Source organism: Lynx canadensis, chromosome D3 (genome assembly GCF_007474595.2).
Source record: "Lynx canadensis isolate LIC74 chromosome D3, mLynCan4.pri.v2, whole genome shotgun sequence".
Lineage (NCBI taxonomy): Eukaryota > Metazoa > Chordata > Mammalia > Carnivora > Felidae > Lynx > Lynx canadensis.
This window is the reverse complement of record NC_044314.2, coordinates 90830405-90852642: the sequence shown is the minus strand read 5'-3', so window position 1 is coordinate 90852642 and position 22238 is coordinate 90830405. Positions and strand designations below refer to the sequence as shown.

The window sequence follows — 22238 nt, the reverse complement described above, 5'->3', positions numbered from 1 at the left end:
TGTCGTCTGCGCTTCGGCATTAAAACAGCGATGGTGTTTGAAACCCCTCTTGATGAGGTTCTGGAGCGTTGGCACCTCTTGGGTGGGGGCTGGAGGCGGCGGGGGGGGTGCTGGCGGCGCTTTCTCGCAGAGCGCCGCACACAACGTGAACACACGACAGCCGTCTCCCTGGGCTGATGGTGGCGCACTTTATTCGTTCAGAAACACGCCCATCCCCAAAGTGCGTCCAGCTTGGGAGCGTGTTTATCTAGGGACGCACACCGATGGCGTTCAGGCACGGCGTGATCAAGCATCTACTGCAGCATTCCAACAGGGAATGGGTTCAAGCTTCCGAACAACCAGAGTTTTCTAACCAGCAGCACCGCTGGGTGGCCCCTGAGCCATCACGTGGCTCTCTCTAAGGGGCACCGCCAGTTCCAGATTCAGAGGGAGCCGCCTCGGGCTCGGCTTCTCCCTCGAGTCCCCTCCTTGCTGTGCCCCCCAAGGAACCTCGGCCCCGGCAGGGTCACGAGCGCAAACCCCAGCCGTGAGGAGCGGCTGCCTTCCTGGCTCGGCTCTGAGCAAGGTGGACAGGGAGCGTCCGGACCCTGAACGTGTCCTTGCGTCCTGGATGGAGCCCCAGTCGAGGTGACTGCTTGCCCCCGGGTCTGCCGGCGTCTAGACCGACCAACGAAGCACCACGTGCCGTGGGCTCCCAAGGCTGCTCTACCTTCTCAAGTCCCCACTGCTCTCTACCTCCCACCACGCGGTGGAACTCTCCACTCCCTTTGCTGCCACGGCACGTCCCCGGGAACGCGGTGACTCAAGACCCACCGGGGGCCGGCGTGGCCTCCAAAGGCGAGTAGGCACCGGTTCTGGGGACGCCGTGCTGCCGCGGCAGGGACATCACACCAGTGACGGCTCCACTTGGCTAAACTCGCCACGCTGGGTCTCCAAGGTGGGGTGCTGGGTAACGTCACCAGACGGCCGGTCCTGCCACGGGCTGGAAGCCTGTGACCCGCTGGGCCCCCACCCCTGGGTCCCTGACGCTGACCGCAATGACCCAGACTCCATCTGGGGGTTGCTGGAGTGTCTTCCAGGCTGTGAGCTCCGTGTACCCCGTCCCCTTGCTCCCGCTTTCCCAGGAGGAGCCTGCGGTGTGGACTGCCCGCTTTCCCAGCCGGAGCCTGCAGTGTGGACTGCCCGCTTTCCCAGCCGCTTTCCCAGGAGGAGCCTGCAGTGTGGACTGCCCGCTTTCCCAGCCGCTTTCCCAGGGGGAGCCTGCAGTGTGGACTGCCCGCTTTCCCAGCCGCTTTCCCAGGAGGAGCCTGCAGTGTGGACTGCCCGCTTTCCCAGCCGCTTTCCCAGGGGGAGCCTGCAGTGTGGACTGCCCGCTTTCCCAGGGAGCCTGCAGTGTGGACTGCCCGCTTTCCCAGCCGCTTTCCCAGGAGGAGCCTGCAGTGTGGACTGCCCGCTTTCCCAGGGAGCCTGCAGTGTGGACTGCCCGCTTTCCCAGCCGCTTTCCCAGGAGGAGCCTGCAGTGTGGACTGCCTGCTTTCCCAGCCGCTTTCCCAGGAGGAGCCTGCAGTGTGGACTGCCCGCTTTCCCAGGGAGCCTGCAGTGTGGACTGCCCGCTTTCCCAGGAGGAGCCTGCAGTGTGGACTGCCCGCTTTCCCAGCGGCTTTCCCAGGAGGAGCCTGCAGTGTGGACTGCCCGCTTTCCCAGGGGGAGCCTGCAGTGTGGACTGCCCGCTTTCCCAGGAGGAGCCTGCGGTGTGGACTGCCCGCTTTCCCAGAGGGAGCCTGCGGTGTGGACTGCCCGCTTTCCCAGGGAGCCTGCAGTGTGGACTGCCCGCTTTCCCAGCCGCTTTCCCAGGGCGCATGCCCTGCCTCTCAGCTGTGGAACTGCTGAGCGAGCCGTGCTGCCGGGAGACTCACCCACAGCCCTGTGTCTGGTGTCCCAAGGAGCAAACCTCCCCGGGCCGGGGGCCCCGTGCACGTACCTGCCAGGACCCCTCTGTGCGGACGTGCGATTTTGCTTTTGCGTTTTGAACAACGACGGGTCCTAAGTCATCAGAAGACCCACAGGGAAGCGTCTGCACTGGGTGGTTTGCAAATGCGGCCCCGTGGTACCTGGGGTCCCACGGCAGCTAACGTGGTCTCCCCCGTCCCCACCCCCCACCCCCATGAGCCCAGGAGCTGCCGCGTCTCCATCAGGACCGATCTGTAAACACATCCGGGATGTTATCTGGAAGCACAGACATCCGGATGCGGTTCTGCCTTATAACTGACGTTGTTTATCTAGGATTCCGATAAAACCGGTGTGACTTGTCCCGGGATGGACCCGGTGGCCCAGAGCTCTGTCTCTGGGTATCTGCCCGGGGCTGCGCATCTGGCGGCGGCCACAGGCGGGCGCGTGAGGGCACCGGGCGAGCGCCCTTAGTCCTGGATGCTTCCCTCGAGGATCCTGATGAGGTTCTGGTAGGTGCATCTCTCCGCCTGCCACGAGTGACGCGCTCTCACGTACTCCCTTCCGTTGGCCACGATTTCTCTCTCTAGTGCGGGGTCGCTGACCAGTCTCTTTGCCAGCTGCACAAACTCCTGCCGAGAGACGGGTGGGAGAGAGACAGGTGTAAGCACACACACACACGTGCTGGGTGACCGTCCGGGGAAAGCTTGCGGAGCCACCAACCATGCCTCCCCCCTCTCTTCCCTGGATTGCCGAGAGCTGCTGTTTCCTTCCTCCGCAAGGACTCTTAGGTCCACTCTCTGGTCCCTCGCTCATGAGTGTCGGCTGAGAGGTGACCTGGGTCCTGCTCCAGGATCTGAGCCCCACACGCTGTCCGATGCTACCCCTGCCCCATCGGTTTCCCACTGTGCTGGGCCTTCTTTCCTCCCTCCCGGGCACAGAGCCTGTCTTCAGATGCTCTGCCGTGGGGGGAGAGTGCCAGGCTGCAGAGTCAGAGCTGGGCTCCAACCCTTCTGCAGGACCTAAGTGAGCTGTGTGCCTTTGGCCAAGCCAGTTAACTCTCTGAGTCTCACATTTACCCTCTCTTCAGGGTCAGTGGCACCAGATGGGTCAGCCCAACCCTGCCCCAGACTCCCCGGGTGAAGGAGGGAGAGGAGACCGAATGTCCTCGGTTTTCTGGGCTTTTCCTCCGTTAAGTAACTGTACTATCTATTGACGTTATCTATTGGCACCCTCAGACAATCATCACTAACCCAAGTGCGGTCCTGCTGACGGGTTTCGAATATCAAAGCCCTTCAAAACTGGAAAGAATTAGAATGATTATTTTTCGGTTGTTCAACAGTATTCAGAGAGAGGAGGGTCACACGCATACGTGTTAATACTGCGTTTCAGCCAAGAGCCAAGTTCGTGAGCCAGGAGGCCTGCGTTTACCCTCACACCCCACCTCCAGATGGGGACGCTTCCTAACCTCTCTGTGCCTGTGTTTCCTCATCTGTAACTGAGGGACAATGACAGCATCTGCTTCGTGACATGCTTATGGGATTGAACGAGTCAGTACAGAGGGCCCCGGGCACAGCCCGGCACACGCTTGGCCATCACTGTCTCCAGGACTCCGGGAAGCCCGTGCAAACGCCAAGAAGACAGCCAGGACTCGGATTAACATACGATGCTTTGCTGTTTGAAAGGAATGTCCACATACTCTCAAAATTATTGTTAATTAAACGTTGAATGCTCTTTATAGCTAGCAATATAAACAGCGATATTTATGATAGAGCGGAATTATATTTTTATGTGTTATGTACATAGTTTTTAGTAAATGGGTGTTCTTTTATAATAAAAATGTAACATATTTATTCTCACCTTATAGTAGAACAACATTCTTATAAAAATTATTCGAGAGGCTTATGGCTTTGGCATATTATTGTACGACTCTGGTCATATCTTGGATTTATCTAACGCACGGACTTTATGATTTCTACAGAATGTGTGACCGTTTGGCAGCAAAATCCTGAATGATGGAGCTTGGACGGATGGAATGTGACAAAGTGCACTGTCTCCTCTCAGCACAGAAGACCAAACAGAACGCAGACTTAAATAAATTAGCACGAGAGACTCAGGTGGGGAATCAGAAACACCGTGGCCATCACATAACAAAACCCTGGGTGAGTGGCCAGAGGTAAAGGGAGAGAAGTATCAGGGAAAAGAAAAGGGGAACCTGACTGGTGGGTGGTCAGACTCCCTCCCGGGGGCTCTGGGACTATTTTCCTCTGGACTAAACCAGCTTCTGCATGACCGCCAAGGCCACACGCGGAGGGCACACCCATGGACCCTGAAGAACGCCGGTGGACAGATGGCGGGGCACCTGCCGGGGCCGACTGCACATGAGGGCGTGGCCACACCCCCCGTCCCCACGTACACCCTGCTCTGTAGTACGACTCAGCCACTCCTCCCGCACACCAGGTGGGGGTGGGTCCCCAGCTCTTGAATCCCTGCTTGACCGGTGGGATGTGTCACGGGTGATGTGTCTGACCTCCCCGCAAAGCCCCTGGGCATCTTCTGCTCGCATTCGGGCCCTGAGGTCGCCACTTGGAGAAACCCGAGCTGGCCTGCCTGAGGATGACAGCACATGGACAGAGATGCCCGCCAGGACCGGGGCGGAGGCGTGCCTCACCAAACACGCCGGGCAGCGAGGCAGTGAGAGTTTCAGCAGAGCTCCTCGGAAACCAGCACAGGTCCCAAGGCATCAGCGGGCCGGCCAGAATGCCCTGGATTCTGCAGAGCTGTTGGCCGTAGAACTTGCCAGAAAACTGATCAGCTAGCTGACTCTCCCCCCACGGGGCAAATACTGGGGGCGGGGACGTTCATCAGGGGCTTCATGCAGCGTAACGGTCTACTCTTGCCGGTCGTTCAGAATAAGTTAAAAGGTGTGAAAGGCACATCCGCTGAGACAGTTAAGAGGAAACAGAAATGTGGGGGCCTGGGGGGCTCAGTCGGTTAAGCGCCCGGCTCTTGGTTTCAGCTTAGGTCATGATCTCGCGGCTCGTGAGGTCAAGCCCCGCATCGGGCTCTGCATTGTCAGTGGATTCTCTCTTTGCTGATTGGGATTTTCTCTCTCCCTCTCTCTCTGCACTACCCCTCTCCCCACTCTCTCTCTGAAAAATAAGTGAGCTTTAAGAAAGAAAAGAAAAGAAAAGAGAAGAGACAGAAAAGAGAAAAGAAAAGAGAAGAGAAGAGAAGAGAAGAGAAAAGAGAAAAGAAAAGAGAAAAGAAAAGAAAAGAAAAGAAAAGAAAAGAAAAGAAAAGAAGAGAAAAAGAAACAGAAGCCAGGTATGGGCATCCCACATCCCACATCCCACCGTATAGAGCTCAAAGACAGATCCAGATCCAGACAGGGTTCTAGGCCAGCGTTGGAAACTCGAGCGCCCACCCGAGCCACAGAAAATACAGGCCTGGACTGGAGGTCACATTCTCCGTGCTCCTCAAGAGAGGCCCAGATTCCGGATGTTTACATAAAAGCTCTTCGCGATAAATACCAACAAGTAACGCAAAACGTGAAGCACGTGGCAAAGTAAGTGAGACGCAGGTGTGGACCCGAGCCACCCCAGGGCCACAGGTGTGCAAACCAGGGCTCAGGTCACACGTTTCTAAAGTTAAACACAAAACTCAACGCGAAAGAGCGTGGTTTCGTTTTCCCAACGATTCAGCGAGCAGTTTGCCATTTTCTGATCCCCTTCCTCCCCGAGGAGTCTTCCGTGGCTGGTGGGAAACTCGCCACTGAGTCCGTCTGACCCGCCTTCTCTCCCGGTGGCACCCGCCAAGGTCCAGGGCATGGCGAGCCGGGGCAGTTTCACAGAACTGACATTTAAAGCCCTGTTGGCACCCTTGTCACAACAACGTCCCCCTAACGCCACAGGGCAGGGGGGAAGCCTCCCTGGAAAGCAACGCCCTTGCAGCCGGAATGCCGCAGCTGGCGCTTAACTAGATGGTTCTCAAGAGTTCTACCCTCCAACCACCTTCTCTGAGCCATTTATCCTTATTCCTCCAAGAGAAGCTAGACCCGACCATATAAAAGCCGAGCTTCGGGCTATTAAACAACCCCCTCGCTCAGGCCGCTTTGTAGGACGGCACCTGGCTCGTGCCCAACCGGTCACCCCACAGACGAGGCCCCCGAAGCCGGCGATGCCCCGGGACGAGGGACAGCGTGCCGGAGGCCTGGGCGCGTGTTCTGACCCCCTGGGCTGCGTGGGACAGGCGGGGAAAGGGCAGCCCATGTGATCCACGTGGTGGGAAAGCTAATCCCCTCCTCGTTCTCTCCGGGTCCCGAGCAAGTCAAGGAGAGAGCCTCGGGGAGGTGCAAGCCTGCTCCCACTCTCGTCTCCGCGAGGACGGCCGGAGTCTGGCCCAGAGCCTCCAGCGGGGCTGGGACCGGCCGCAGATCAGCAGCGAACGGCAGCCGGCACCTGTCACGTGCTCTCTGCCGGGCAGCGGCTCATGATCAGAATCCGGGACTTGGGGGATTTAACGATGGCGTTTGTGCCCTTTTCCATTTCCGCGCGCCCTGCGGTGGCTTCAGACGGCGCCCCGTACGCGACAAACCACAATTTCCGAATCAGAACGTCCAAACGGTCACCCTAAGCAGGATAAACAAAGCCGCAAATAACTTCGCGTCGGCTCAGATACGACTTCGCTGCCAAGTCGGTTTTGGCACGAAGCTCACGGAAAATTAGATTGTTTTCCAAGCGCTTCTCTGGATTTCGGAATTGCAGAAAGGGACGGGGACCCTGTGCTGTTCTCACGGCTCCTCGCACAGACAGGGAGGCAGGAGCACAGAGAGGTCCAGGAACTGTGCCCAGGGTCACACAGTAAGAGGCAAAGTGGCCGAAGCGGGAATTACACTCAGACCCTTCAGCCTCCGGTCTCGGGAAGCAAAGAACCAGAATGGGAGAGAAGGCGTTGGGAGGAGAGGTGGCCGGGGGACGGTTCTGGGGGATGCACGGTGACCACAGCAGGGTCAGGAGCCTCACAGAGTGAGCCAGAAAGAGCAAAGCCCTCAAGAAACGTGTAAGGAGAGGGGCGCCTGGGTGGCGCAGTCGGTTAAGCGTCCGACTTCAGCCAGGTCACGATCTCGCGGTCTGTGAGTTCGAGCCCCGCGTCGGGCTCTGGGCTGATGGCTCAGAGCCTGGAGCCTGTTTCTGATTCCGTGTCTCCCTCTCTCTCTGCCCCTCCCCCGTTCATGCTCTGTCTCTCTCTGTCCCAAAAATAAATAAACGTTGAAAAAAAAAAAAAAAGAAACGTGTAAGGAGAGCGGCCATGAAGGTAGCCCGGCCGCACTTCGGGGACACGAGATACGAGGCTGGCTGCGGCGGGCTGTGGGAGGCAGGCCCGGGGGTCAGGGTAGAGCCCGGCCGAGACCACCCCTGGCCCCTGCAAAGCCTCCTGGCCAGCGCTGTCCTGCTGAGTCCGGGCGTGGCCGCCTCGGCCCACAGACCCATAGGGGAGGGTGACAGCGCTGCCCTCGTCCACACGGATGTCCGCACGCAGCCTCACTCGTGGCGGTCACGCTCTCCTTCCCTCGGACCTCAGCCACCAGCGGTGCCTCCCGGGGGCGGTAGCTGAAGGCCACGCTTTCCGGGACCACCAGCTCCGGGAACGGCCCCGACAGAGCAGGAGCAAGTACTTGGCAAAGAACCCAGGCATCGGGTCAGCGTGCCCCGCCCCCCACCTGCTCTGCTGGACACACACCTGACCTCTGCTGTGCGGCGCCCCGGGGAGAAAAGGCCCCCTGTCTCTACATCCACGGGAGCGACACTCCGTCCCGTGGCCGTGGACACAACAGCAGCTCACGACGTGTCACCAAACCAAGATGCGACAGACTGGCCCGTCCACGCGGGAAGGGGTGGCCATGTGCGCATGTGTCCTGGAGAAAGAGGAGGCTGTCTCCAAATGGTCAGTTGTGGCCACTTCTTAATTTTTATGCTGTCAACTTTCCTATAAAAAATGTACCATGTAAATAACCACAGCCTAGCACCAGGACACGGAGACCGCGGGGACCCCACCAGATCTGTGCCCCCCACGTTCCTGAGTCCCAGGCACCCTACTCGTGAGTTCTCGTTCGTTCATGCTGTTCCCTGCGGCGCACTGCACTGCCTCCAGCTCTCCCGCGACGCACGCCCTCACGCACCCCAGCTTCCGCGTGCGGGGCCCTGCCGACCCCCAGTGCCCTTCCCTGCAGGGAACCTCCCTCTTTCCAGACCGGCCTTGTCCACCGCAGGCAGGACCTGTGAGCGTGACAGGAGTCCATCCCTGTGAAGCACGGGGCCAGCCTCCCATCAGGGGTGGTGCCCCTCGTGCTGAGGGCCGTGAAAGGGACACACTGCCCTATCCTGCCACCACCTGCCTAGACCGTGAGCCCCAGGGGGGCCTGGACCCTTTCTCTCCCAGCATTTGTCCCCAGGACTGAGCTCAGCACCTGCTACACAGGAGGCTCAGTAAAAGTCCTCTGCCTCACACGCCTCGTGCGTGAACCGGTTCACGTGCCTTGTCGCGCAGACACGGGGAGAACCCCCCACTCTTGTCCTTCCCGCCCAAACCCCTCTTTCTGGCTCATGAGACCCTGCGGCCCGGAGGGCAAGACGCAGCCTCGGGCCTAGGAATGTGCCACCTGGGACACGACCTCGCTGGGAATGTCCATCTCTCCTTCCTGCAGAGATGGGGCCGCCCTCGTCCGGAGCGGACATCAAGGTGGCAGCCTGCACGGCCAGTCTTCCCCTGCATGCTGGGACAGGCCCGTGCTGTGTTTAATGACTTTAAAAACCGAAATATCGAGATTTACAAATGGGTAAAAGCCAAGTACAATCTGGGATTTCCAGCCTCTCTTCAAACACGACGACGACCGTGAGTCCAGCCGAGGGCCCGGGGTGGCTGGCACTCACTCCCCCAGGGGGTGTGGTCTCCACCGCGTGCCCAGACATGAGGGCATCAGCCACCTGGCCCCGAGAGAGCCCCATTCACACCCGCTTCTGTTCTCTTCCCTCTCCCTGCTCCCGGCCACGCGCATACGTCATGCGCCTCCTCCCCCGACCTCACTTCTGCTGTCCGGGCTGACCAGGTATGACCGTGGCTCCTGCCGCCGCCCTGATCGTTTACCTTCTGGGGCCAGACACGGGCACCACCAGGGGCTCCGGGAGAAGGCCTGCACACAGAGCTGGCTTGGCTCCGAACCCGATGGCGGGAAGACGTGAGCCCTCAGGACTCAGCACGCGGTTGGCCCCCCCGGCCACGGGCAGGCTGGCTGTCACGGAGCGTGAAGACGGGGCCACGGGTGCACAGGGAAAGGGTCAGGGAGTGAGGGCCCTGATGGGGACCGTCGCCGAGTGTGGGCTACGCTCTCGGGGGAAAGGTCACATCTCTGCCCCTGCTGTTGTGTTGGTTTTAATAAAAGGTTCACAAAATGAGCCAGAGGATAGATACGGATGCCCCCCCCCCCCGAGAACCACTGATGCCCTTCAGGCAAAACCTATGCGAAGCGTGTCTTCTGCTTCGAAGGGTGGAAGGGTGGGCCAGCGGGGAATGGAGCCCATGAGCCAGGGGCCTCGTCAGGTTTCTGCGTCCCGTCCCCGGGGACCGAGGGCTAGCGCTGAACTAGCCAGGCAGCGGCCGGTCCCACTGGAGCCCCTCGGTTGACGTGACTATAACCAGAGGTGCTGGTTTATTTAAAACGCATGTTGCTTTGGAAGGAAGCTCCCACTCTGGGCTTGGGCGAGTCTGGTCCCAACCGCAAAGAAGACAAACAACGCCGTGCGTGACAGCCGCGTCTAGCGCGCTTTTTAAAGTCTGTTAAAAAACACAGCCACCACCCCCCCCCCACCATGTGCAATCCAAATCATTTTTTAAAAACATCCTTTGTGAAAACCAACGTAGAGGTGTTGGAATCAAAGGAAGTCCTTGACTTAACTCTGTGAGTGCCGCGGCTCCGTGTCTGAGAGTCGGAACGCCAGTCACCGGCAGAAGTGACCTGACCTATGGCGGGGGGGGGGGGGGGGGGGTTACTTGCTGACGTCAGAAGGCATCCCCCACCGGAGGGACTCTCGCTGGCAAAGTTACAGCGCTCTGAAATTGAGCTATAAAGTGAGTAGACGTGGCCTTTGGGGACATGGAAGTGAAAGCAGCTGCCAGGGTGCAGACGATGCCGTCGGGCCGAAAAGCTTGGCTATCCAGAAACCGTCGCTTGGAGAATCAGCAAGTGCCCACTCTAAAGGCTTCACGGGCTCGTATGGCTGTGCCTTGTGTTGCTGCTGAAAGGGAAGGCCCTGGTGCTGAGGGCAAGCCCCCGGCCCCCCTGGCTGGTGCACCTGCCCCCCGGGCGAGCCAACGCGCCAGCCGGCCGTGACGAGAGGTGACCCATCGTCACGGCCAGGGAAAGGGAGGGCCGCCTCGGATTGAACGCCTGCCGCAGGGAAGTCTGAAGAACCGCATTCTCAAACAGCTGAATGGACTGTAATTTTTAAGCACACATCCGTCCATTTCTGAATAGAACATGTGCTTTAATAAAGACGCGGGGAAGTAGAACCTGATTTTTAAAGACTTGAAGAACAGAACTCGGGCCTGAGACTCTTCCTTTACGACCGCCTGACACAAGGCGCTGTCAGTGGTAGTGCCTCTCCTTCCGTGATGACAGGTCCAGGGCTCTGCCGCGGGCGTGAACACGCTCAGCCCTGCGTGTCCCCCCTCACACCTCCAGGCGGCAGGAGGTGCAATGAGCTGCACGTGCCCAGAGGACAAAACAGGGCTTGGAGACCCGGCCACATGCCTCGCACGCGGTCCCTGGGGGTTCGGGTGCAGGCAGACACGAGTAGCCTGGAAACCTCAGCAGCTTGCAAACGGGAAACCCCTTCACACGCTTCCCGGACATCCAGGCACACACATACGCGTGCCCCAGCCGTGCCCGCTCTCAGAGGCACCGTCCTGTTTTACTTCCAAAATACACGTGTGTGCGCGTGCATAGACGCAAGTCCCCCGCTCATCCTGTACATTGTTGTGAGGCATTACAGGTGATCGGATATACGGCGACCTTCTAGAAACCAGCAGGTATTCTAGAAATAGAAGGCCGTGCCCGCTTTGGAAGCGAGACAGCCAAGCATCTCATAGGTGACCTGACTTGCTCGAGGCCACGCCACCTGTTGGAGGCAGAATCAGACTGTTCTGGGCGGGGACACGTGCTGCACACAGGGCTCCCGCCGAGGGGGAGCAGGCGGGAGGGGGGCGCTGGGCGCTGGAGAAAAGATGGGAACCGCAGAACGAAAATCATTCTGATGAGCCGATCCCGGGGACCCCACCTCCCTTACCTGAGGGTCTGAGAACAACAGCCCCGTGACTTCATGCTTCACCACTGCCGCGTTCCCGGGAATGTTCCTGGCCAGCACGGGAACTTCCAGATCCATCGCCTGAGGACGTAAGAGAGAGAGGAGACAGGTGGGCAGTCGCGATCGGGAGCTTCTCCGGCGGCCTGAGCCAGTTTGTGGGGGGAATAACTTCTATGGCAACCGGACCTCTGGCAGCTCATAGAAACACCGCTTGCCAGAGCGATGAGCCAATCGGAGCACGCCATTGTCAAAGTACGTGCTGAATTTTAGTTCTGGAAAGCTACATACCGTGAGGCTCTGTCTGACACGGTTGCCACAGTGTCACAGAGACACGCGCTCTCTCCAAACGCTCCCTGGACGCCTGGGCAGTGCCAGCCTGCGGTACACATCTTTAATTACCCTCAGCGCTCCCCCGGCGGGTAATCTGCCCGCAGCACAAGCAGTGAGAACGGGAGGACTGCGCACGTCTCCTCGGCACGCACACACGAGAAAGAAGGGGCGTGATTCATCATCCTGATTATTCACCAAGCAGCTTCTCCACCCCCCCAGGGAATGGGGCCCGCACATGGCATCTGCAGCCCAGCAGGAGCTGGCATGGAGACCTCGGGCGGTGCCCGCGAGCACAGCAGGAAGACTTGGCCTCGCCCACCCGGCAAGGAAGCACCTCTCTGGTTCTCTTCCTGCAGTTTTGGGGAGCTCGGCCTGCAAGGGTATCGGGAGAGGCCAGTTCTTCCGGGTCCATTCCGGCCTCCGACAGCGAGTATCCGGTGGCTACTATCACCTGGGACTTTCGTGCGGGGGGGTGCCGTCCGGCGGGTACGAGGAACGCCCTTTGCGGCTTGGTGCCCACGGGCAGGACTGGCTTGCGCCAACAGCGGACCGATAATATGGCTCTCATTCCACAAAAGCACGTCGTGGGCACGCTGCCTCTGCCTGCGGCGTCCGCTTCTGTGGAATCAAAGTTTGCTCACGAAGGGGTGATACTCCATTCGCAGAAACGTAAGTCTACCCAACCACAGCCGCTTCTGTGACGCCAGAGCCTTCGTAAGGCAGGGACGCCAGCAACACCCACCGAACACCAGAGCCCGGCGTCACACATAGTAAACGCTCAATAAATATTGTGGGGCCCATGCCCCAGGAGCATCTGCAGAGTGAATTCTCAGTTGCGTTGTTCACCGTGGCCATCTTAACCACCCGCTGTTGTCTCTGTGAGCGTGCCTTGTTTTCTGGCGCTTCGTCACCTACCCCTTCCAGGTCTACTTTGAGCTCAAGATCCAGGCCCTAGAGAATGCAGGAGCTGGAGACACCCTTCCTATCGGCACTCCTCTGGGGCTACTTTGCTTCCACCACCGGGGAAAGCGGTAGAGGTTGACTTGTGGACGAGAGCCCCTGCTGAACTGCTCCTCCCCAGCCGCCCGGCTGTGTCCCCAACGCAGTGATGGGTCCGTCTTTGTCAGTCTCTCTTGTTGGCGTCTCAAGCACACAGAAGGTCTCCGAGTCAGATTTTCCATTTTCCTTTTGTAGGGCCAAGACCGGGATCTTCAATGGTCATCACACTCGGGAACGAGGCACCTCGATGGCACCAGGGAAAAGTAACCTGAAATGGTCACGTCCCAACGCTAGGTCTCAAGTGCTTATGGATTCCCGGTTGGGCCCCTTGGGTTCTGACACATCGCAGGCACGGTCTGGCATCCTGGATGACGGCACGGGCTGGGGATCAAGAGGCCTTGGTCTTGAATTAAGATCCCGGTCTTATTATCTTTGTTCCAGGCGAACACAGTGGGTGTCCCCGTTGGAGTACAGCCCAGTTGCCTGGAGGGCTGGAGGAAAACTGACCGGGCTCCTGCCCCATACCACCCACCCCACAATGAGGCATTTGTGAAAGTTCCTATTGTTCAATCCAAGAACCGCCAACGGAGCAAGTATACTGTCGAGGTCCTGGACGTCTCCCTGGGTCTCGGCTGCATCATTTGGGAAGAAGGGACTAAACTCTCCTCTCCACAGTGCATGAAAAATTCAGATGTCGTTTTGCGCAAACACCATTATGTGGTTTGTGGCATAAGCTGACTGGCACATCAACTCCATCAGTTACGAGGTCGTAACATAATTATGGTGACTGAAGCTATGAGTCATATGGCTTGTCTCTCTGCTTGTCACACAGTGCAGGTCGCTAGCTCGTTAAACTCACGCAACACACTGTGATTTCGTTTCTAGACATTTGTCAACTAACTGCCGAATCCTCCACACGGATGAGACCTTTGAGATTGTCTTGTTTCACCCACTGCCTCGTGTCAGGGCAGAGTTCAGAAAGAAGGTGAGCCACACGTCAGGGTGCATGGTGAGCTCCGTAGCGTGTTCCTCTGTCCCAGGCAGGCCCCACAGCACTTGCATACTCGAGTGGTACGTTCATCCCCCAACTTGGGTTGAGCACCGGAGTATTTGTCAGGAATCTGTGGCAGATACAGAGATTGAGAGGAGATATCTACAGAGGTAGATGTAGCACTAAAGAGACAAGGGTAGATTTGTAAAACCGGTGATCAGAGAGTCACAGGACCCGCCGATCCTGAGGGATGACAGAGTTCATATCCCTGTTTCACGCAAAAATGATCTTATGATCACCCCTCCTGTTGTGTAGACTCATTCGCATATCAACCCAGCCAGCGCTCATCGAGCACCCACCCTACACGTAAGGCTGCACACCGCTGAGAGTTGTCCACTCATTTGATAAACATTTGTTATCAACCTGCAAATGGCAGGATGCAGGAGGCTTAGGTGATGGGACCAGCTGATTGAGGGGAGGTAATGAGGTGGTATGACACAGTAGAGGAGACTTGCTGGACTCGAAAGGCCTGAAAAGAAGACAACAACAACGACAAAGGAAGTAGGAGAAAGGCAATAATAGAAGTGTAATTAATGAAGTAGAAAACAAAAACAAAGGAACTGATGTGGAGATTCACTGGGGGGAAAAAGCCAATGAAACAAAGAAGTCACCAGTACCCTGATCACCAGAAGAAAGGAGAAAGCAAATAAGACAGACCGAGGGGGGAAGTAACCACTGAAACAAAGAAGTTTAAAGTTCTAGGAGGATATTTATAGAAATCTTTGCAAATAAGTTTGAAAATCTAACTGAAATGGGTAGTTTCCAAGAAAAATGCATCTTACTGAATTAAACGTGGTAGAAGTAGAAAAGCTAAAACAGATCAGTTTCTATAAAAGAAACAGAGAAGTCATCAAGGAAACCGTCTACAACAAAAGGATCATCTCAGACGGTGTCACAAGGGAATTCGACAAAATCATCAAGCTGCATAATCCTAGGGCTCCAGGAACTGTTCCAGATCACGGAGAAGAAAGAAATGTTCCAAATAGTTGTTATGAAACAAGCTCAACAATAATACCGAAGCATGAGACAGATGGCACAGGAAAGAAAGCCACAGGCCAATCTCACATATAAATCTCTCTATAAAATTCCTAAAGAAAAGAGTAGCAAACAGAATCCAGAAGCACATAAAAAAATGATGGAAACCAACCATTTCAGTCACTACATTAAATGTGAATGGACTAAACGCTGCACTAAAAAGGAAGAAATTGTGAGGCTCCGTTAAAAACAGCAAGACACAACTCTATTCACTGCCTACAAGAGATACGCTTTGGATTCAAAGATGCAAAAGTGTGAAAGTAAAAGGATGAGAAAATATACCACGAAAACAGTAACCGTAGGAACTGCCCTGGCTGTATTAACACCAGATGAAATGGACTTTAGGGCAAGACCTGTTACTGGAGACAAAGAGGGACATTTCATAACGATAAAAGGATTGATACATCAGGACAACATAAAAATTATAGATGTGCACACACCTAAACACAAGGCCCCACAACATGTGAAGCAAAAACTGACAGAATTGAAAGGAGAAATAGGCAATTTAATAATAATAATGGGACGTCTCAATACCCCACTCTCAATAACCGATAGAGTAACCAGACAGACGACCATCAAGGAGACAGACGACCTGAACAGGACTGACCAAATTAACCTGACATTCTCAGCACAAGCCTCCAATGACTACGGAAGACACATTCTTCCCAAGCGCACATGGTTTTTTCCCTCCGGAACATACCATATGTTAAGTCAAAAGGAGTAAGACTCCATACATTCAAAATGACTGAAGTCATAAAAAGTATGTTCTCTGATCACATTTTTGGGAACCAGAGTGTGGCTATGGGAGAAGGGAATGTAAATATGGAGTGGAGGGGGGTAAGAAAGACCCTGTGTAACAGGATTTAAATTTGAGGCTGAAACTTTTAAAGATAAAAAATAATAATAATAATTTTCTTAAAGTAAAAGCTCTGAAGCTATTCTGACCGGGTCTGAATCCTGGTCCTTTTACGTATAGCTGACCCTTCAACAACAGGGTCCCACTTACATGTGGGCCCACTTACATGTGGATTTTTTTTTATAAATATGCTACGGGACTGTAAACATATTTTCTCTTCCTTATGATTCTTGATTACATTCTCTTTCCTCTGGCTAACTTTATGGTAAGAATACAGCATATGAAATGTGTGTTCATTGGCTCTTTATGTTATTGGTAAGGCTTCTGGTCAACAGTAGGCTGTCAGTAGTTAAGTTCAGGGGCAGTCAGTAGGTATACGTGGATTTGTGATGTGCGGGGGTCAGCGCCGCCCCCCAACATGTTGCTCAAGGGTCAACTGTACTAATTGTCTGATCTTGAGCCAATGTCACGCTCTCTCACCTGTTCGCCTATTTCCTCTGATGTAAAATCGGGATGATAATAAAATCTCCTTCGTTAAGGGTGATGGGAGGTTTCAGTGATGGTACTGAAGAGCTTAGACTCATTTCTGGGCATAGTTATCATTACAAGTAAGATTAAGGTTGCTGATCGTTTCTCTACCTGAATCAGTAAGATGCACACAGCAAAACTACATGTCCCAGAGCTCAAGACTGCATTCCAAACCCCCAAATCCCAAATAAATAACAGGTGCCCTTAGGAACTAGGGAGCTGGAAAGAAAGTGAATTAAATTATATTAAAGTTTGGAATAAAAATTATAGTATACACAAGCAAAAGAATAAACTTGGACCCTTTTCTTAGACCATACATGAAAATTAACTCAAAATGAATCATCAACCCGATGGAAGAGCTAAACTCGTAAAACTACTAGGAGAAAATACAAGAGTAAATCTTTGAGACCTTGGATTAGGCAAGCAATCTTAGATATGACACCAAAAACGCAAGCAACAGTAATAACAACAAACATAGATACATTGGACTTGATAAAAATTTTAAGTTTTTGAACTTCAAAGGAAACCATTAAGAAAATGAAAAGACAACCCATAGAATGGGAGAGAACATTTGTAAAGCATCTATCTGGTAAGGGACTTGTATCTATAATATATAAAGAACTCTTACAACTCAATAATGAGCGAAACAACCCAATTTAAAAATGGGCAAGAGGGGCGCCTGGGTGGCGCAGTCGGTTAAGCGTCCGACTTCAGCCAGGTCACGATCTCGCGGTCCGTGAGTTCGAGCCCCGCGTCAGGCTCTGGGCTGATGGCTCAGAGCCTGGAGCCTGTTTCCGATTCTGTGTCTCCCTCTCTCTCTGCCCCTCCCCCGTTCATGCCCTGTCTCTCTCTGTCCCAAAAATAAATAAACGTTGAAAAAAAATTTTTTTAATAAAAAAATAAATAAATAAAAATGGGCAAGAGAGGGGCGCCTGAGTGGCTCAGTTGGTTAAGTGTCCAACTTAGGTTCAGCTCATGATCTCGAGGTTCATGAGTTCAAGCCCCACATCAGGCTCTGTGCTGACAGTTCAGAGCCTGGAGCCTGCTTCAGATTCTGTGCCTCCCTCTCTCCCTCTGCCCCTCCCCCACTCATTCTCTGTCTCTGTCTCTGTCTCTCTCTCTCTCTCTCAAAAATGAACAAATGTTAAAAAAAATTGTTTTAAAACATGGGCAAGAGATTTGAGAAGGGATTTCTTCAAAGAAGATATAAATAGGACAACAAACGCCTGAAAAGATGCTCAATATCATTCATCTATAGAGAATCACGGGTCAAGTGCACAACGTGCAACCACGTCACACAGCATAGGACGGCTGTCGCCAACAAGACAGTAACACGTTGACGAGGGTGTGGAGGACCTGGATCTTCCCCATGGCCTGATGGTGGGATATGAGATGACACAGCCACTTTGGAAGACAGACTGGCTCCTCCTCGAAGGGACAGCAGCTCCACTCCTGGATGTAAACCCAAGAGAAGTGGAACCACGTGGTCAAGCAGATACTTGTGTACACAGGTGTCCACAGCGGCAGCATTCATAATGGCCAAAAAGTGCAAACCACCCAGACGTCCATCAGCCGGTGCGTGGATCTGTACACGCAGTGTGTTCCTACCATGGTGCGTTTAGCAGTGAAAAGGAAGGAGCTACCCACACATCCTAGAACATGACATCGTGTCGGTGATGGAAGCAGGTCTCAAAAGCCCACGTGTTGTCGGATCGCTTTATAAGAAATGTCCGGAAGAGGCAAATCTGTGACACCAGAGAGCAGACCAGTGGTTGTCTCAGGCTGGGCTTGGTGTGGGGGCAGGGGATGCTGGGGAAACGGCGAGTGACTGATGATGTGTGCAATGTTTGGGGGGGGGAGGCGATGAAAATTTTCTAAAGCTGCTAATGGCTCACAACTTGCGAATAGACTAAGAGCTACTGAATTCGCACACTTGGAATGAACTGATGCTTTAAATGAGTGAACTAATGTACACGCTCATTATGTGGATTATAGCTCAATAAAATTGTTGTATTAAAGAAGCATTTAAAAAAGACACAGTGCGAAATACCTCTCACTATATTCAGAGTGGGCCCCACAGTCCAGAACAAAAGCCCAGGATAACAATCTGTAAAACGCATGCCCAAATATCGTTTGTCAATAAATTTATTTGCACAGTAAGCGACTACTTTGTTGCTTTTTTTTTTTAATTTTTTTTTTCAACGTTTGTTTTTATTTATTTTTGGGACAGAGAGAGACAGAGCATGAACGGGGGAGGGGCAGAGAGAGAGGGAGACACAGAATCGGAAACAGGCTCCAGGCTCCGAGCCATCAGCCCAGAGCCCGATGCGGGGCTCGAACTCACGGACCGCGAGATCGTGACCTGGCTGAAGTCGGACGCTTAACCGACTGCGCCACCCAGGCGCCCCTACTTTTTACTGTTACCGTACTAAATCCGATAAAATGCTGTGTGTACGGCTGGTGATGTCACTGAACACAAATTAATGAGTTTTTCTTTATCTCGGAAACTTCTTCGTTTTCAGTCCGGTGATAAATGTTGTGGCTTTATCTTTCTTTAATGCCTTGTCCTGGCCGTAGAAAAACAGCGCTTACTGGAGATTGCCTTGGTCGGGAATAGGTGAGGTCACAGGACAGGCGTGTTCCCCAGTGTCGAGGAGCACACAGGATCGAGGTAGGATGGCAGCTACACAGCCTGGTGGGGACACTTGTTTTCTGTAAAAGCCCCACCATCCCTCCCGGAAGGAAAGCAGCTTAGAATCAGGCAGAAGCAGGAATGCGTTTGGTTCTCGGTGCCCCACTAGTCGTCCTGCTCTGTCCCTCTTCCCCTGGATCCCAACGAGAGCAGCTCGCCACAATGCCTAGCGTCGAGGTCGGGCACCCCTCCCACCGCAGTGGTGTGCGAGGGCTAACACAGCACGGCAGCAGGGCGGCTTAAGCCATGCGGGATGTGCGGTCGCAAGTTCGGAGGCGGGGAGTCTGAGATCAAGGTTCAGGGTCGGTTCCTTCCGAGGGCGTGGGAAGGATCTGTCTGGTCCAGGCCTCCCTCCTTGGTTCTGAGAAGCCATCTTCTCCCTGTCTCCGTGTGCACCTGTCTGTCCAGATGGCCTCTTCTCACGAGGACACCCGGCGTGGTGGCTTGGGCTCCACCCTAACCACTCATCTTCGTGTGACCACCTCGGTAGAGGCCCCATCTCCAGAAGAGACTGCATTCTGGGGGCTAGGACTCCAACACCTGAGCTCCTGCAGGGACACAGCTCAGCCACTAACACTCACCACTGACCACCACTCCCTCCCCGGCCACTCACCGCTGCCTCACCTCCCACCCTGTCCCAATCATGCAGCCGCCTTTCTTGCCAAGCAGTGATTACTTTCCAAAAACCCCACCTTCATTTATGGGTTTCCTCCTTCCTATTTCCAGCTCCTCCTTTCTGCCCCAAACAAGGACATAAATTCTCTGTGCCAAGCGTGGAGCTTGCTTGATACTCTCTCTCTCTCTCTCTCTCTCTCTCTCTCTGCCCCTCTCCCCCCTCATACTCTCTCTCTTAAAAAAAAAAAAAAAAAAAAAACATTAGAATACAGCCTTCCTTCCCCCACCGGCATCAGAAACTTTGACCCACAGAGTTTGACCCACAGAGTGGTGTGTGTGTGTGTGTGTGTGTGTGTGTGTGTGTTCTGGGTTGGGGAGGAGGCCCTAAGTAGGAAGACTGGAGTAAGAGCATACTTTTTTATATTACTTCAGTTTGATTCCAGGGGACTTCAACTCCATAATGAGTCCAAACTTGAAACCACGAATTTGCCGTAGGAATATTCACCCTACCGCCCACACACCCAGCTAGGGCTTGATTTTTGGAGTTTCTCGGGAAGAGATGTGTTTTAGCAAATGAGATTTTTATTTGCTTCCATGAAAAACAAAACAAAGCTAATTCTGAGAGGTCGGAAGATCGCTTCCTTCAAAAGTGATAGGCATCCATTCTGTGATTCACCACTTTGCTTCTCTGAATGGCCACTAATGACGAGGACCCAGACCGCTCCCCTAAAATCAGTTTCATTCAAAACCCTCAACCCAACGGTCACTTGGGGTTCTCAGGAGGCGCACAACAGCCACACAGGGGGTGGTCGGATCCGCTCCCAGCTGCCTTGTCAGACGCTGCGTGTGCTGGTTATGAAATCATTCCTGAACTTGACTGCACTGAATCTTAGGGAACTTGAACAAGAAAATGTGTATTTACATACAAAGAATCTGATCGGCACCAGACTGGGGCTGTGAGACGTGCGCTTCTGAAGCTGGGACAGGAGGGGAGGCGTCTCCCCAAGGCCTGCACTGACCCCAGGCACAAGCCTCGTGGAGACAGACGCTCATCATCCAGCTCGGATGGAGGTCCCGGCTGTGCCTGACGACAAGCGGGTTTCGGTCCGCGCTGTGCGCTCTGGGGGCACCTGGGGCTGGCATCCAGGCACCCGTGTTCAGCTTCTACCCCTGTTCCTGATGCTGTTTGGGTTTAACTTCTTTAAACGATCCCACGAGAAAATATTAGGCACCCACATCAGTCGTTCCTTAGTTTAGGGAGGATTATTCCTTTTCCTGCTTTAGTTACGAACCGTGTTCTGTGAGACACCGAATGGTACCTGTTGCCCGGAAGTTCGGTAAATTCGACTGGTGTCCGAGGGAAGAAATGGATCTTACGGACCACAAAAGATGGCAACACTCCAGGTAGCCGTTGGAAGGAGAAAGCCACGTAGCGAGAAAGAAAACAAGAAACCGAGTCCACGGTCCTGGAGGCCCGATGGCCACCGTTTCCTTCTCCAAGCAGGGCTTATCCTGCCCTAGACCCTGGGTGTGCCTACCGCGTGCAAGGCGCGTGCTCGGGGCCGTGAAAGCCAGGTATGTGCTGCAACTCGTGACGTGCTGTCAGGGCCACAGGCCAACGCAGGCCGTCCCCCGCTCAGCCCCCTCTGGAAAAGGGCTCCAGAGTGAGATGAAGTGGCAGCAAGGGGAAGGGAGGTCCTCTGGGCTGGACGCATGCTGGCCCCCCAAGAAATGCCGAGATACCCTGGTGAGCCACCCAGCCACTGCAGAGGCTCAAGCCGGAAGGTTCAAGGGCTTGGATGGAGCCCGTTCTCAGAAGCCACAGCCTGCCGCCCACCCCCCACAACATGTCGGGGCGGGGGGACACAGCATGTGCCCACTCCTGTTTCAGGACCCCCAAGTAGACAGGCTCCATTCCCACCCCCCCCCACCCCCGCAGAACAGGCGAGTCTCTGTGCCTAGGAAGCCGGATGCTGGGTGAGGGGATCCGCTCGGCCCGGCCCCTCCCCCTGCGCCTGTAACCCCCCCCCCCCACGTCCCCACTCCCACCCCGCCACAGGCCAGAGTCCGACCCGTCCTCATCCCGGGAATTCTGGGATTAGAGAGCGTACTGAAAAGGGGGAGAAGAAATCCAGAAACAGAAGGCTCCGTGCCACAATACCCGCCCCCCCCCCCCCAATCCCAGTTCCCGGCCCAGCCTCTTACAAGTCAGCGCCTTCCCATCACAGAGATTTAGCGGCTCAGAGAGGCCAGCGAGTTTTGTCTTGTTTTGTAGCTGGCAAGGACAAACGGCCAAGAGACAGGAAACGGTGTTAAGTCCCGCGTAGAACTTAAAACCGGCTTCCGAAAATCCCAGGGAATGCCGTTTTGCTCCCTGCGGCTGTGACAAGTGCGGACCTCGACTGACCAGGACGCCCCCTCCGCCCAGGAGCTCGGGAAGGAGGGGCCCTCTGCAGGCTCCTGTGCCGGGACTGGGGCTGGTGCCTACCTCCAGGATGGCCGCAGACATGCCCTCGGAGACTGAGCTGTTCACCACCGCGAAGCAGTTCTTGAGCGCTGCGTGTAGGTCCCCCTGGGGCATCTCTCGGATCAGCCGCACGCCCGCAGCCCTGAAACACGAGTGGGGACGTGCTTCTGTCCCTGCGAATCGTGTGGGGAGGGGGCGGGAAGGGGGACAGGCGACAGTTTCCACCTGCCACCCTCAGGTCGAGGACAGTGGGACAGAGACAGGACCCAAGTCACTGGGCTCATACTTGGTCCGGGCTGTTTCTTATGTGAGCAATTGCTGAAGCCTGTGTTTCTGTTTCCCCCCGGGTCAACCGC

The 22238-nt window shown here is 54.9% G+C and overlaps 1 protein-coding gene across 9 annotated transcripts in view; it reads right to left on the bottom strand.

The window, feature by feature from the left end:
* Positions 1-2255: 2255 nt before the first annotated feature.
* The window catches only part of GLT1D1 (glycosyltransferase 1 domain containing 1), a 91799-nt gene continuing 71816 nt past the window's right edge, over positions 2256-22238 (bottom strand). For 4 of the 9 annotated variants that reach the window (XM_030292432.2, XM_030292433.1, XM_030292430.1 and 1 more), the window contains 3 exons: positions 21904-22024; positions 11292-11390; positions 2256-2579 (listed from right to left, as the gene is read on the bottom strand). In XM_030292432.2, coding sequence (XP_030148292.1) covers positions 2418-2579; positions 11292-11390; positions 21904-22024 — 382 coding nt within the window. In that variant the 3' untranslated portion in view covers positions 2256-2417. Of the gene's footprint in view, positions 2580-11291; positions 11391-11597; positions 13760-19213; positions 19349-21482; positions 21691-21903; positions 22025-22238 lie in introns of those variants that run through there. The other 5 variants (XR_003963951.1, XM_030292437.1, XM_030292435.1 and 2 more) reach the window with 5 other exon arrangements.